This window comes from Seriola dumerili, unplaced genomic scaffold, assembly GCF_002260705.1.
Source record: "Seriola dumerili isolate Sdu_G_001 unplaced genomic scaffold, Sdu_1.0 BDQW01000230.1, whole genome shotgun sequence".
In the NCBI taxonomy this organism is placed as follows: Eukaryota; Metazoa; Chordata; class Actinopteri; order Carangiformes; family Carangidae; genus Seriola; species Seriola dumerili.
In genome coordinates, this window is record NW_019174485.1 from 1,158,341 (window position 1) to 1,173,561 (window position 15,221).

A 15,221-nucleotide genomic window follows, 5' to 3' on the forward strand; every position below is an offset into this window, starting at 1 on the left:
GATTGAGGCAGCTCGGATGTTCTGTTGAGATTTATCACCCATCAACCTTTGTAAGGATGGAAAGTGGAGTTTTCCTGCCCAGTCTGGATCAGTTCATGCTGAGCCCACTTGTCACTTGGGTAAGTGATGCAGAAAGCTCTGATTTCCTGCCAAACACCATGATATCATCTAATCAATCTGTATTCTCTGTGTAACGTAGGTGAAGACATTTGTCCCAAATGATGGAGGCATGCATTTGGACTTTTCTGAATTGCTGGATGGAGTCTTTTTGAATGACATAATGACCCAAATGTAAGTCCTTGCTTTGATGTTAATGAGTTGCTTCATGCCAGCTTTGTTCTTGCAGTTTATATTTCACTTGTCACATTTCCAATGGAGGTTATTGTGAGCAGTGTCCAGATGGATATTCAGATTAGTAGCCAGTGTTTTGGAGCTGCTGACTGCTACAGACTTGACAGAGCATCTGTCATGAAGTTATGATTAACAGTGAGCTTTACAGGTACAAATGTGTTGTCAGTGGTTCAAACGGAAATCAGCATCATCAAACTGCGTCTTTCATTGATAATAAGGTAGCGTCTCTTCAAGATACAGTATCAAGTGTCTGCTAACATTCTTATCCAGGCACCAACAGTACTGGCTTTGTCACTCTGCAGTAATAAAGAGGATCTTTGTAGTCTGCATGCAGCAGTCTTTAAATGCAACTTCCTCATGACTTACAGGTTAGGATCTCTCAAGAAATGTTAGAATTAGCATACGAGTTATAGAAACACAGTCTGCACTGATGAATGTCAGCTTGAGACAAACACAAACTCTGCCAAGACATGGGGGACATCATATACACCGTCAAGATGCTACTTAAGAGATTATGATTTGGTTGCCTTATGTTCTTGAGCTTCCCTCACCCTGAACAAACACTAACGCATGGTCATCTGGCTGTTTCCAATTGTGACAAAGACGTGAGCAGAAAGGTTGAGAGCCCCTGGCTTTAGCCCTCGTGTTAGGATGGAGTGACACTCGCCAGTAGAATCCAAACTAAAACTGAACAGTTGCAAAGAAGAGGTAAAAAAAAAAAAAAACTGATGACCCAATGTACTCGTGGATAACACTGTCTAGCCACCCCAAGTCCACAGTATCCATTCATCCCACTTATCCCCCCAGGGTCACAATAACCAGCTCTAAATGCAAAACAATGCTGCACAGAGGGGAGGGGAAGAGGCGGGATAATCTCATGGATTGGGAGACCCTTTGGGATTAGGGCCTTGGTGCTGCTGTTTAGTGGCACTGGGACACAGATGGGAGGGAGGGAGGAGGAAGGACAGAAACAGGACAAACAGCGCAGAGATGGAGACAGGAAGGACAGCTATGTAGCATATCTGTGTCTCCAGTTGTTTATTTCACATACTGTGAGACTCCTTTCCTGAGCAACAAGGTGAAGTGTGACCTATATAGCTGCACTGGGGCCCGTGAATGATAACATTTGAACTTCAGTATGTGACAGTTCGGTGCCAGACTACAGTAGGCTGGAGCCAACAGCCCAAGAATCCAGCTAAAAGATTTCTTTGGGGCGGAAAGTCTAAAGCCACCCCGTTTGGCTCAAAAACACCCCTGTTTGGTGTCTGAAAGGAATGACGTCGCTCAGCCTAAAGTTAGGAATGAATAGAGACCTCATACATGTTTTCATGGTGATCTTTGAGCCAAAGCTTCCACCAGCTTGCAGCTTCCTCTCACCCCATCCCACTGACAACCATTTGTGTGTTTGCGAATAGCAGAAATGTCAAGTAAAATGCCTTTGTGTTGTTTCCCATCCTCAGAAATCCCTCAGCTACACCTAAGGGTGCAAACAAAGTGAGCAGGGATCCAAGTCAGAGGATGCAGAACCTCAACGTTCTTGTCCAGCAAATCAAGACATATTATCTGGTGAGTTTTGGATGTTCCCTCTTCTGGTTTCTCCGACATATAATGTGTTGTATAATGATTCCAAGCTACAGGCTGCTAAGCTTTACATCTCTCTACATCGGATTATGAACGTTTCATTTAGATGTTTCAATTCTACCGCAACTGTGCATCACGCACACACTGCATCACACATGCGCACACACCAGATACTGTAGTTGTACGGTACTTGTGTCCCAGCAGATCAACTAGTTCTTCTTAAGATGTGTGGCCTAAATATCAGCCATGTAAACATCTGTGTAATCAGCACAGGAGCGAGGTTAGAGCACAGCAGAGAGACACAAGTAAAACCACACACACAGCTTTAGAGTGACACATTAAGTCACGGGATTCGTGGTTAGCCACCACAGCTGCTAAGCTTTCAGATCTATGAAGATCACAAGAAAAGTAATTTCACTGAGGATGAGACAATCAAGTTCTATAGATTAGCACAGTCAAGGAATGATGGCTTTTCACTATTTTTGTTACCCCAGGTTAACTGATGCTATCAACAGCAGATCTAGTCAGTGTTCCTTCTGTAATTACTCTTGGCAATCACAAATGTCATGAATTTTCTCTGATCTCACTGAACACAACTCTCAGTGACCTGATTGCGTCTTGAAAAAAAAAAAAAGGCTCATCTTTGAGATAAACTGCAGCTCTTCATGCTTCTGCCCATATTAAAATGAATCTTATTCAAGTCTGTTGCAAGAAAAAGTACTGTAAAAATACTGTAGATGTTGGGAAGCTCTTTAACTGCTGTTGTATGTGAAAACCACATCCATACCAATCCAGTTTTGCAGAATATGTTTAGTAGGTATAATGTTTACCATGTTCACCGTCTTAGTTTAGCACACTATCGTGCTAGCATTTGCTAATTAGCACTAAAAACATAGAATAACTGAGGCTGATGAGATCAAATGACCTTCATATCATGTATGAAATAAATCAAAATTTATTAATAATAAATCAAACTAATGGAGCTCTTCAGATTTTGACCTGATGATGGTTCCAGATGAAAAGTTAATCACCAAAATTATTAAATCTTAACTCGGCTGCAAGGCCATGTATCCTTGACATATTTAAATGTGTGTACTGATTTCGCCGCCTAATCTGTATTTTCTAATACCTACACAGACCAGAGACCGGCCCTCAGTTCCACACATAAGCCTGGGAAAGGAGAAGATGTTTGAAGCTCTGTGGACAGTTAAAATTTTCCTTATGGTCAGAGTGGCAAAAAAATGTGACTGTTGGTTTAGGATAACTGTACTGCATCAAAGGCATCCCCACTGAATGCACACGCTTTAACACCATAAGCCACCTAAAGCTTAAAACAGGGCTGCACCAAACAGTTTTGGTGGATTTCACCACAGCACCAAGGAAACTGGCCCCACTCAGAGCGCTTGTCCACTTGTTGGCTGTGTTTCTATACATGTGTTGAAGCAGCTGCTATGTGCTATACATACATACGCTCCTGTTCTTTCAGGCAGTTTGGCTCAACCCCAAGAAATGTTTTACTGAGTTCAGTTTGTGCTAAAATGTGCTAATCTTCCTTTTTCTCAACCCATCTCCCTCGTCCCTTTCTGCCTCTCTCTGTTTTTTTTTTTTTGCAGGATAATCTGAGACAATTGATCATGATTCCGTTGCCAAATGTGTTGCTGCTTGGCAGGACTCCTTACTGTGGTATGCTCTTTTAAAGAAAACTCCTCTCTATTGGAGCTGCTAATTCAGTATATGTTTGGAAGCCTGATCTGTCTGTTTGCTGATACTCAATGCACCATGCATTGATTTCCCATAATTTGCCTATAATTAGGAGCTAAAGTGAAAATGATATATCCATAATAAAATATAAGATATGAAAACACCTTTGGTAGTGAAACCATAGTCAGCTATTAGTATTCATGTAATTGTTTAGGAAACAGCAACAATGTATAACAATGTATTTTTGTTTCTAAATACAGAGCAATTGGTTTCCCAGCTCTTTAAACTGAAAATGGTTTGACAAACTGATTTAGCTCTTGCTGATACAGTTTTAATTCAATTGCACGCTATCAGTCTGATAACCACACTGGCTTGTGTTGAGGCTTTGGCAAGTGGTGACCCAAATTCACTAGACAGGGCTCCAGTCAATTTAAATCCATGCCAGCAGCTCTCGGTACTTCAATCTGATAAATTTGATTTCAGATAATGAACTTTTTTTTTTTACTCCCCATAGAACAAAGTCTGGAAGAAATTAAGAAGCTTTTGCTGTTACTGCTGGGATGTGCAGTCCAGGTAAACACTAACTGACTTTCTGACGTATAAGATCAGTATATGAACATCTGCTTCTTATGCAAAGGACATGGTAGTTTGTTGTAGGATATTATGCCTGATTTGTTTGCATGTTAACCTCTTTAGCCTGGATCAGGCTGCATGAGTTGATTTTCTGGAGATCGAAACATTTCCATAATTTTCCATGTTCATTTTCAGTGTGAGAAGAAAGAGGAGTACATCGAGAGGATCCAGACGCTTGACTTTGACACAAAAGCTGCAATAGCTGCACATATTCAGGAGGTATCAGACTGAATATGACATGAGCTTTGAACACCGCAGCACTGTGTGACAGTAAATCAGTTTGTGTCTAGTTGTGCTGGTGACTGTAGACCAGATGCTGGGTGTACAATCATGTTGAATCGCTCTTTCCCCCATTGTGTTTACCAGTTAACCCACAGTCAGGAGAATGTGCTGGATCTGCAGTGGTTGGAGTCCAGTGAGATGAACCCAGATGAGGTGGAGGCCTCAGCGAGGAACATGGCCACACACCTCCGACACCTGTTGGACCAGAGGGACAACCATCTGGAGGTAACTATATTTGCAAACAGATGTTGGTATTGACTTAAATGTAATCTGTAACATGCTGCATTCCTCTTTCCCTTCCTTTCTGCAGACTATAGCAGAGCTAATGCAGGAAAAGGAGGGCGTAGTTAGCTTGCTCAATAGCCCCTCCAGCCCACAGTCCGGAAGCTACTCTCCCAGCATCCAGCAGCAGCAGCAGACCGGGTCCCAGCAACACCTGGCGGTGGAGTTGGCTGACTCCAAGGCCAAGATCAGACGCCTCAGGCAAGAACTGTGAGTACAAGTGGACAAAAAATAACAATAATTTAGTTTATTCACAAAAATGAAAACATACAATACAGTTAAAGAAGAAAGTGCGAGGGGGCAAAAAAACCTCTCAGGAGAACTAAAATACAATTTCAATGTTTTCAGTGTCATAAAAACATCTTACAGCAAACATGCCAGTGCATAGGAAAGCAATACTGAGATCTAAGTACAATGCAAATGGCATGAGGTCAAATATGCTTACAGTTATTTTAAGCATAATAATTGCATGTAAAAATATGATGAATAAAAACGTAAACATCCTTTGTAAGGATTTAGAGTCATGTGGATGATTCACTTGAAAAAATATACCTGCACCTGAGGATCAAGGTAGCTCAAATTACCGTGCATCAAATCAATATACATGCAAACTATCAACCACTATAAAAGAGTGGCAAAATCTGTGTGGGTCAATTGATCAGCCTTTTAAAAGTAAATTCTGTGTAAATTCACAGAAATTATGATAAATTCAAACTTTTTCAAAGACTGTGAATGAGGCAACAATGTTATGCTTCAAGTTTCATGTAAAAACCTGAATGATCCACCTCTCTGCAATTCACCTGCAATTCATTTTTTCCTCTGAAATGCATCAGTTTGCCAACATAGAGTAAAACAAGCTCACTGATAAAAGTTGTCACACAATTAACTACTGTTGGGTGAGATGTTTTCTCTTAGTATGGCATGGGTTTCTCCTCCGGATGGTTAATGGTAAAGAGGTGGCCTGGCTCTACTGTGGAGCTGCCAGTAGAGAGTGAATGAGAGACAGAGAGTGAGAGAGAGAGTGAGAGAGAGAGCGAGAGAGAGAGAGCGAGAGAGAGATACTACAGGATAAGAGAAGCCCTGGGGAGTTTGGCCCACATTACTGCCAGCTTGGCAGGTTCCATGGCTATGCACTGCCATTGACCCACATTGGCTTTGCATTGCTGCAGATACCGCATGTACACACACACACACACACACACACACACACACACACACACACACACACACACACACACACACACACAAACGCTGATCCGCTCAAGATCTCAGTTCCATTTTTGCCCTCCATCCCCATCTTCTGTGCTGTATTGTCCTCTCTTGCTGGGATGCTCAGATTCACACTGTTGCCTCTGAGCAAACACAATATCACTAAAAGCATCAAGTATGACTTGACTTTGCCCTTTTGAATGACCCTGAACTTCAATAGCTCTATAAAAGAATGTATTTTGTCATTAACATAATCTAGTATGTGTAGGTATGTGCAATACAAGTTTATAGCAACAGCAGTAACGAGGGCCTACTTGTTTTGATTTAACCATTAAGCAACTGAAATATATATTTTGTTGTCTTGCAGGAGTCAAAGGAAATGGGAAATAGTTGTGTGCTTACCCCTGCAGTATTTAAATATATATAAAACAGTTATATATATTTCAATAGTTTCATTAAAACTATTGCAGGAATGTAGTAAGTAGTGCACACTAACCTACTTTCTTGCTTGTCTCTCTGCATCGCATACCTGATGCCACCAGAGAGGAAAAGAGTGAGCAGATGCTAGACTGCAGACATGAGCTGGAGAACATGGAGGCAGAGCTGAAGAGGATCCAGCAAGAGGTTTGAAGTCAGAGAAGACAAAGAATAAATTGCAGTTCATTCTGATGGTGACACACAGTAACCCCTGACCGCTCTGCAGATTATACAGATTAATGCATACCATGCTTTGCTGCAGAGCAGTGCTTAATGACAGCAAATTTAAACCTCTGAACTCTGACTCAGAGATGCAACTAAAGCTTGTATGGATTTGTCTGAACAGGAGATCTCAGTATGTATTCTCTGTTTTAGCGTTTGTCTCAGGTTTTCTGCACTAGTTAGCATAGTTCATACCAAATATTTACTGGAATTTAAAGCAGCATTAATCAATCATTTGTGCCACCTGGGGAGCAGTGGAAGATTGATATATTACGAACTTTAAAGTTGACATCTAAAACATGTTAGCAAACAGCTGCCTAATTATACATCCAGCAGACACAGTAACATTAGCATTCATTTGGAGTCTTGTCTCTGGCCACCTGATGAAAGTATATATTCACTTTGCTTTTAGGTCTCCACCAACCAGACTCTTTAGTAGATTCATGCTCCACTAACTAGTCTCTCACTTTGTTAGCCATTTTGGTGCAGGTTGATAAAGCACAGTGGTTTTATCAGGGGTTTATATAAACTAAAAGAATTTGCTAAAAAATAGCTACTCATTGCGCCACAAAGCCTATGAAACTGAACCAAAACAGTAAAAAGTTGTAAAACCAAAACAACGAGCTTAAAGACACTAAAACGTTTCACAGAGGGGAACTGCATTCTGTGATAATTCTTTGTGGTATTTTTACTATGTGCAACCCCTACTCACATACATGTTGTCATTTGACTCAGTGTTAATATAAAAATATTGACAAGTGCAGCTTTAAATATGACAAAGTGACGTGACAAATGATAAAAGACACTTAATGAACGCCAGTTAGGTCGAATAAGTTTCCCACAGTAAAGACTACTTGAGATTAACATTGAAACATTTACTTTAGATTGAGGTGCTTGCTATGAATCATGCCTCTGTCCGAACCTTCACCAGAACTCCCAGCTGCTTGTGGACGCCCGCGCAGCCCGCACCTACCGAGACGAGCTGGACGCCCTGAGAGAGAGAGCCATCAAGGCAGACAAGCTGGAGAGTGAAGTGGGACGTTACAGAGAGCAACTGCACAAGATGGAGTTCTACAAGACCAAAGTGGAGGTAGGTGGATGTGGTCTTATTAATGTTTTACCAGTAAACTTTGAGACATGAATGTGTGTGAAATCACTAAATACTCTGATGCAACAGTAACATTATTTATTGGATGATAAGACTAAGAAATAAGACGTGTATTCATTGATCATTAGATATGGACATGAACAGTGAAGGATGGAAACTGAGACATTTTGAGTTTGTGGAAGGTAAAAAAAAAACATATAAATCTGATTGGTGCTTTTGTGTGTATTTCAGGAGCTGAAGGAGGATAACAGAGTGCTACAGGAGACCAAAGAGGTGTTGGAAGATCAGTTGGAAGGCTGGAGGGCGCGCTCAGATAAAGTCCACCAGCTGGAGAAGCACGGTCTGATGCTGAAGGCACAGATCCATGACATGGAACAGGTCAGACATCTGCAAGGAGATGCCTTCTTTGTTACCTTTTCTGTAGCCTCGTTTTAAGCCTCTTCCACAAACGGCATCAGAGATCGGTGGTAATATAATTCACAAAAAAACCTAGAGCTCAACACTCAATCCCTAAGCCCTCACTCTTATCAGACTGGACAGAATCTGTGTTGATAACTTTGTGTCTTCACTTTAGGAGCGGGAGGCTGATCGGAGGCGTGTTGAGGAGTTGCAGGAGGAGAACCTGACGCTGTGTTTGGCTCAAAGGAGGAGCATGGAGGAGTCTCAACTCCTGGGCTGGGAGTTAGAGCAGCTCTCCAAGACCACGGAGAACACCCAGGGTAAGAACTGGTGTTAAGGTGAAGTGACGACACTCTATGTTAATGAATGGGATAGGTTGAGTAGATCAGGAGATGGGTATGTAAATTATGTAAGTTTGCACATGCATGATTGCTTCCATCTATTAGATATTTTTATCTACTTAATTAAAAGACCCAAGAACCTAGGTCAAAAAGTTACATTTTAATGTATTTGAATGCAGTTTGTACGTAAGGTGAGGCAGCCCAGTTTAGCTCCCACACAGAGCTGGTCTTAGTACTAATTTACAGAAAGTTAATCGTGTTTTTGTGTTTAAGGTCCACAGACTCTGAGTGAGGAGGTGAGTGAGCGGACACGCAGTCGGATGCTGAAGCTGGAGAAGGAGAACCAAAGTCTCCTGAGTACCATAGAGGAACTCAGAGCAGTCTCTATTAGCAACAGCACACAGCCCAAACACAGCCACCACCATGAGCGTGAAAGTGTCTGCCAGGTGGTCAGCAGCATCAACAACTGGACCTCATCAACAGGCGAGCCCTCAGGGTTACAAACCTCCTGCTCAAATACAGAAAACCACAGTAATGCATTCCCACTCAGTACAGTACCACAGCAGATGCTGAATGGAGATTTAAACTCCCATCGGCGACTGCACACAGAGGAGCCGAAGGGAGTCCAGAGTGAGATCCTCCTCACAGACAATCCAGACCTTCATATTCAAGAGAAAGGACAGCTAGAGGACGGAGACAAAAGCGAACATCTCAAAGAACTAATGTCGGATCTGGAAGTTTTAGAAAACGCTCACAATAGGCTCCATTGTTTTGTTGGATCATGTGATCACTCCCCTGGCTCGAACAGCATCTTCACAGGTCTGCCAGCACGTTCCTCCTATGCCAGCAAGCACACACATCGGCTGGAGGCCAAGTGCAAGGCCCTGGACACGGTTAATCAGCATCTACAGGCTTCTCTTGACAACTCTGGTAAGAACTGTAGATCAAAATAAAAGTTAAAGATTCGGAATTTGATTAAACAGTTACTAATGAATTTATTTCTTCTACCTCCCTCCATCTCGGTAGACCGGAAAATTCAGCGTCTGGAGGCGGAGGTTCAGGAGCTGGAGGCAGAGAACCAGAGTCTGCAGGCCACTTTAGAGGAACTTCGGATCGCCGCGAGACGCCTGGAGCAGCTGGAAACAGAGAAGCAGAGCCTGGAGCAAGAGACTACAGCGCTGGAGAGAGACAAGAGGCAGCTCGAGAAGGAGAATCGACGACTCCGCCAGCAGGTTGTTTTCTAGGAACAAGGTGTCAGTTGCTGATCTAAGTTAGGATAATGTTTGTCAGACTCACATTGCCTTCGAATAAACTCACTACTTCCTCCGTCTCAGGCTGAAATCCAGGATGCCAACTTAGACAGCAGTAATGTCTGCATGGCCGGCCTGGAGAGGGAGATGCGTTTTCTAGTAAAGGAGGTGGAGGGGTTAAGAGAGACTGCTGAGAGAGTCAAAGGCTTGGAGAGAGACAACAGGGAACTGAGCAAGCAAGCTGCTATCGACCAGAGGACTCTGGCCACCCTCAGAGAGGTGAGGGGAGGACATTCGCTGCCATGCTCTGTTTGCCCTAGGATTTTTACAGCCATAGCGTGCATGTGTTGCGCACACATACAAACACATTCACCTGTGTACTCAACACAAGTATCTGACCATAAGCCGACTACAAACATTTATTTAAAGCAGGGTAAAACATAAATAATGGTTGTTTTTGCTCCTCCTAATCATTGACAGTAACCGTTGGAAAGCATTCTCCTGGTTTGAGTGACAGCTTTCATTCAGTTTATGTCGTAATATGAACATGAGCAAAAAAATCCTTCTCCTAAACAATCAAATGAAATTGGCTCTGTATGATTAAAATCCAAAAATAATAAAAAACAATAATGAAAATAAAATCCCATGAATAGTAAAAACTTATTGATAGCAAAGTACACTGTCCATCTTTAGGAGCTGGTGAGCGAGAAGCTGAAGATGCAGCAGAGAGACAACGAACTGGAGAGGCTGACACATGAGCTGGAGATGAAGGTCCTGAGTCAGGAGAGTGCACAGCAGGCTGAACAAGAGACACCGGACGACAGGTGCTTACAGTCTGCTCAGCATTTTATCCTTCCATCCTGTCGCCTTTGAAGGGAACATGATAACCAATGAGAAGTGGTATAATATTAGAATATTTCCTCCATGCAGCAGGTTCAAGATGCTGGAGTCAGAGCTGGAGTCGTCTCTCAAAAAGTCTCTGCAAATTAAAGAGGACAAGATGGCCGCTCTGGAGGCTCGTCTACAGGAGTCCTCCACCCTGAACCAGCAGCTACGCCAGAACCTCAAGACTGTGAGTCTTGAGGCCTGGTTAAAAAAAAAAAAAACTTTAAAAATATATCATACTTTGTTACAGATCCAAGTGTTTTGACCCCTTTCCCACATACAGGTGAAGCTGAGCTACGAGGCTCTGCAGCAGAGGCAGGAGGAGGAGAGGACAGCATCAAGCCCCACCCCTCCGACTGAGACTGGCAAAGCAATGAGTGAATGGCTGCGTGAAAGCCAGGAGGCCACCAAGGAACTGCTGAAGCTCAAAGACCGTCTCATTGAAGTGGAGAGGAATGTAAGTTGAGGCCCTTCATTAAAGTAGATAACCAAAAGAATGGCCTCTGTAGAACCAATAAAGGGTTGGTTAAAGGTCAAAGGTCTCCTCTCCTCTCCTTTCCTCTCCAGAATGCGACACTGGAGGCAGAGCGCCAGGCTATGCAGGCCCAGCTGAAGCAGTTAGAGAGTCAGTCTGACAGCCAGCAGGCTCAGATCCTCGCCCTGCAAAGGCAGGCTGCCTCACTGCAGGAGAACAACACAGCCCTGCAGACACACAACGCTAACCTGCAGGTACCATTACAATACATAGTATTCTCCATAGTATGCTTAACATAATAGCTCACAAATATTTCCAATATAGTCTTATAAATGACCGGCGAATCAACTTCTCCTCCTTCTCCAGGTGGAGAAATCTACGCTGAACTCGCAGAGCGCCTCGCTCATGGCCCAGAATGCTCAGTTGCAGCAGCAGCAGACGGGGACAGAAAGTGAGCGGGACAGCGCCTTGCGGGAACGTGAAGACCTGCGCAGTGTCCACGAGCAGCTATTACGAGATCACGAGCGGCTGGCAGCTCTGCATGAGCGGCAAGCCATGGAGTATGAGGCCCTGATGGGCAAACATGGCTGTCTGAAAAACGCTCACCGCACACTGGAGCTGGAGCATCGCACCCTGCAGGACAGGTGGGGGAGAGGAGGCACTATCGATGAATTGTCAACACATGGGACACGAGAGTCCTGTATTTCATGTGTGTGTCTGTGTCTGTATTGGGGGCATATTCAGATACAATAGCCTGCTGCAGCAGAGGGCCAAGCTAGACGACCTGGAGAAAGCCCTGAGGGAGGAGCAGATGAGGATGGCTCTGGAGAAAGAACAGCACAAGACAACGGCGGCTGAATGTTGCAGGCTCCGTGATGAGAAGGACTGGTGAGGAGGCAAACTTAACACACCCATAATACATGGACACTCATGAACACCTTACCTTATCGACTTTACAAGACGATACGCTCACTGTCTCTGTCACATCGCTCCCCTTCACCTTCACAATAACAAAAGCACATGCATGCACTTTCTCACACTGACATCACCGTACTTTTTTTTTTTTTTTTTTGAGGCTGAACCAGACTTACCATCAGCTTCTTAACGACAACGAGACGCTGACAGCAGATCACAAGCAACTCAAGAGCCAGCTGAATGAGGCCAAGCTGGAACACACCTGGCTGGAAGCCGACTTCTCCAAACTCAAGAAGGAGTTTCAGCAGCTTGACATCACCTCCACAAAACTCAACAACCAGTGTGAGGTATGGACGCGCAGCAGGTGACGCTGCGGTGGTGAACTGCCTCAATGCCTCAACCTGTATTTGTGTGTGTTTTGTGTATATATTACGTTTACGCGTGTTTGTCTATGTGATATTTAGCTGCTGAGCCAGTTGAAGGGAAACCTGGAGGAAGAGAATCGCCACTTGCTCAGCCAGATCGAGACCCTGATGCTACAGAACCGAACGCTGTTGGAGCAGACTATGGAGAGCAAGGATCTGTTTCATCTTGAAGAGCGGCAGTATATGTAAGGAAAATTGGGCCAACACCATGACAATAGATAATGTAGCATTAAATAGAGTTTGAACTGTTGTTGTTACTTTCAGTGTTAGGCTACTTTGTTAATGAGCTAACACATTAAGGCCCAGTTTTTGATACGTGCAGACAGAAGGAACTTACACTATTTATGACACCTAAAATACCACAGTACTCAACAGCAAGGCCAACTTTATAATTGATGATCTCATTTTTCTCTCTGCACGTCTCTGTTCAGTGACAAGCTTAATGATTTGAGGAGGCAGAAGGAGAAGCTGGAGGAAAAGATAATGGACCAGTACAAGTTTTATGAGCCCTTGCCTCTTCATAAGTAAGTCTGTTAAAGGGTTAACCACAATTTTTTTTACCAGGAGTAATGACTAACTACTTGCTAATGACTAACTATGACTGTGAATAACTGTGGCGGGTGAAATTTCTTTTTACACATTTAGCAGTTTCTACATTTTGACCTCTATGTTGTTATATAATATAAAGTTATATAATTTCAGTTCACACATGATACACTTCATATACACCATTATTGAAAAGTTAATACATTTTCTCCATCTTTGTATAGCAGGATGTGCTAACTGGCTAGCAGACTGCATTTTGAAACCACATTGTTAGCAAGCAGTTGTTTATTTACGCATCGAGCAGAGCGAATCAAAACAGTAAAGTTGCAGGGCGTAAAACCAATACAATGAGCTGTCAGATGCTAAAACGCTCCAAGAAGCTTAGAGTAATCACAGAGATAGATAATAATCATTACGAGCAACCCCTCTAACATACAAATAATTATTTGCTATGTGTAGCAGTCCATTGCAGACCAGCCTGGCTCCTACTGTACCTGTTGTTCATGTCTCACTCAGTATGGTTTGTCATTCCTCCACAGACGTGGAAACTGGATAACTCTGAAACTGAAGAAGTTGATGAAATCCAGCAGCCGTGAGCATGGACCGGAGCGATCCTCCACACCCAAGCACTCAGGTGTTACTGATCCACACCTCTCCTCTCACGACAACGGCTCCTTTCTCAGCTCAGATGGCTCTGGAGGCTCAGCCTCCACCTCAGCAGGTGATGCCATCTCACCCCAGCGTAACAATAGTGAGTATAACCTTCATGAATTCACCAGATCATCTCCCATTGACTTGGCAGAACCGACCTCATCAGAGTACCAAAGTCCCCCCTTCACTGCTTCAGCAATAGACCACGAAGTAAGATCATCTGAGGCAGGGCACAAAGATCATTCAGGAGTGTGTTCATGTGAGGTCCAGCCTGCAGACAGAGGACAGAGAGACATGGGTGAACTCATAGACGCGGCAGTTTCATCCACATCTGTAGCTTCATTTGAAGGACAAACATCTTCCCAAAATTTGACAAAACTACCCCCTCCACCGCATTTTTCAAGGAGACGTGAAAGCTCAAATAAATGTATTTAAAGTAACCCTGTTTCAGCACTGTTGTCATAGTGGTAAGATCTTCACACAGTAAGTGTGTTAAGTTAACAAAAGCTGGAAATGAATAGCAAAAACTGTTAATTAAACCTTCTATAAACACTTAAATCTTAATAATAAACTTAAATCTTGATAATTCAACAGTTCCTAGTGAAGGTCAAGTCAGTCTGCAAATCATTATGTGAAATAATGGAAGTGTTGCATTGTATTCAGTGTGTTTAAAATCAAACACATGTTGTGTGTGTCATGTCCAAACTGTCATTCTTCCTGATGCATGACGTGTGTAAACTTTCCTCAACAGTCCTTAATGTCTTCCCTGTGTCTTTCACTTGTGTGTATGTATTTCTTCACGCCCTCCATACCTCCTGATTCCTCCCTTCCCTTGTCTTTTCCTTCCCTTCCTATCCTCATCCTCCCTCACTTTCCTCTCTTTCTGCTTGCATCCATCACCTCCCTCCCATCCTCTCCGTCGACCTCTCATGTGGCCGTACTTGCCGTGAAAAAGCCACACTGAAAATGTTTCCCCGTATGAGGAACAGGCTGAAGGACAGAGACAAAGTCAAGTCCATCTTTCGTCGATCCATGTGTAAGAAGGCCTGTGGTCCAGTGTCTGTAGCCTTTTATTTAACTCCTAACTTTATTATACTGGAGTGTCTATGCTTTGTTATCATCTATCACATGCCATGATACTAATGTAACACTGGCTTGAGTAGGAGTCATCATCAGCGTACATACAGTATGTTAGTAATGTGTCCATCCATGACAACCTCATTTCACCACATTAACTTATTATACAATATTTTTTATGATTTTACAGATTTAAATATCATCACATTACCTTTCTATGAGAGTGGTTATATTTGGAGACAGTCTGGGGTATTTTGTTAGAACAATGGAGGTCACAGAAATACTGCATTGCAGGAGGACAGTGATGCTGCATGAGCTCTGCCCCACCAGGAGCAAGCTGTACTATATATATACATATATATATATATATATATATATATATACAGTATAAATCAAGAATTTTAGATTATT

The 15,221-nt window shown here is 43.0% G+C and overlaps 1 protein-coding gene across 1 annotated transcript in view; it reads left to right on the forward strand.

Moving 5' to 3' along the window:
• The first annotated feature begins 56 nt into the window (after positions 1 to 56).
• Positions 57 to 15,221, forward strand: part of LOC111229447 (girdin-like) — a 27,519-nt gene continuing 12,354 nt past the window's right edge. Inside the window, exons 1-27 of the mRNA XM_022755780.1 lie at positions 57 to 119; positions 200 to 291; positions 1,812 to 1,917; positions 3,546 to 3,615; positions 4,148 to 4,206; positions 4,402 to 4,485; positions 4,633 to 4,773; positions 4,859 to 5,040; positions 6,582 to 6,663; positions 7,670 to 7,828; positions 8,078 to 8,224; positions 8,421 to 8,565; positions 8,860 to 9,516; positions 9,613 to 9,818; positions 9,921 to 10,115; positions 10,530 to 10,660; positions 10,767 to 10,908; positions 11,005 to 11,178; positions 11,289 to 11,450; positions 11,563 to 11,840; positions 11,941 to 12,084; positions 12,272 to 12,458; positions 12,576 to 12,721; positions 12,968 to 13,060; positions 13,622 to 13,833; positions 14,218 to 14,220; positions 14,689 to 14,769. Of these exons, the coding sequence (XP_022611501.1) occupies positions 57 to 119; positions 200 to 291; positions 1,812 to 1,917; positions 3,546 to 3,615; positions 4,148 to 4,206; positions 4,402 to 4,485; positions 4,633 to 4,773; positions 4,859 to 5,040; positions 6,582 to 6,663; positions 7,670 to 7,828; positions 8,078 to 8,224; positions 8,421 to 8,565; positions 8,860 to 9,516; positions 9,613 to 9,818; positions 9,921 to 10,115; positions 10,530 to 10,660; positions 10,767 to 10,908; positions 11,005 to 11,178; positions 11,289 to 11,450; positions 11,563 to 11,840; positions 11,941 to 12,084; positions 12,272 to 12,458; positions 12,576 to 12,721; positions 12,968 to 13,060; positions 13,622 to 13,833; positions 14,218 to 14,220; positions 14,689 to 14,769 (4,141 nt within the window). The remainder of the gene's footprint in view (positions 120 to 199; positions 292 to 1,811; positions 1,918 to 3,545; positions 3,616 to 4,147; positions 4,207 to 4,401; positions 4,486 to 4,632; positions 4,774 to 4,858; positions 5,041 to 6,581; positions 6,664 to 7,669; positions 7,829 to 8,077; positions 8,225 to 8,420; positions 8,566 to 8,859; positions 9,517 to 9,612; positions 9,819 to 9,920; positions 10,116 to 10,529; positions 10,661 to 10,766; positions 10,909 to 11,004; positions 11,179 to 11,288; positions 11,451 to 11,562; positions 11,841 to 11,940; positions 12,085 to 12,271; positions 12,459 to 12,575; positions 12,722 to 12,967; positions 13,061 to 13,621; positions 13,834 to 14,217; positions 14,221 to 14,688; positions 14,770 to 15,221) is intronic.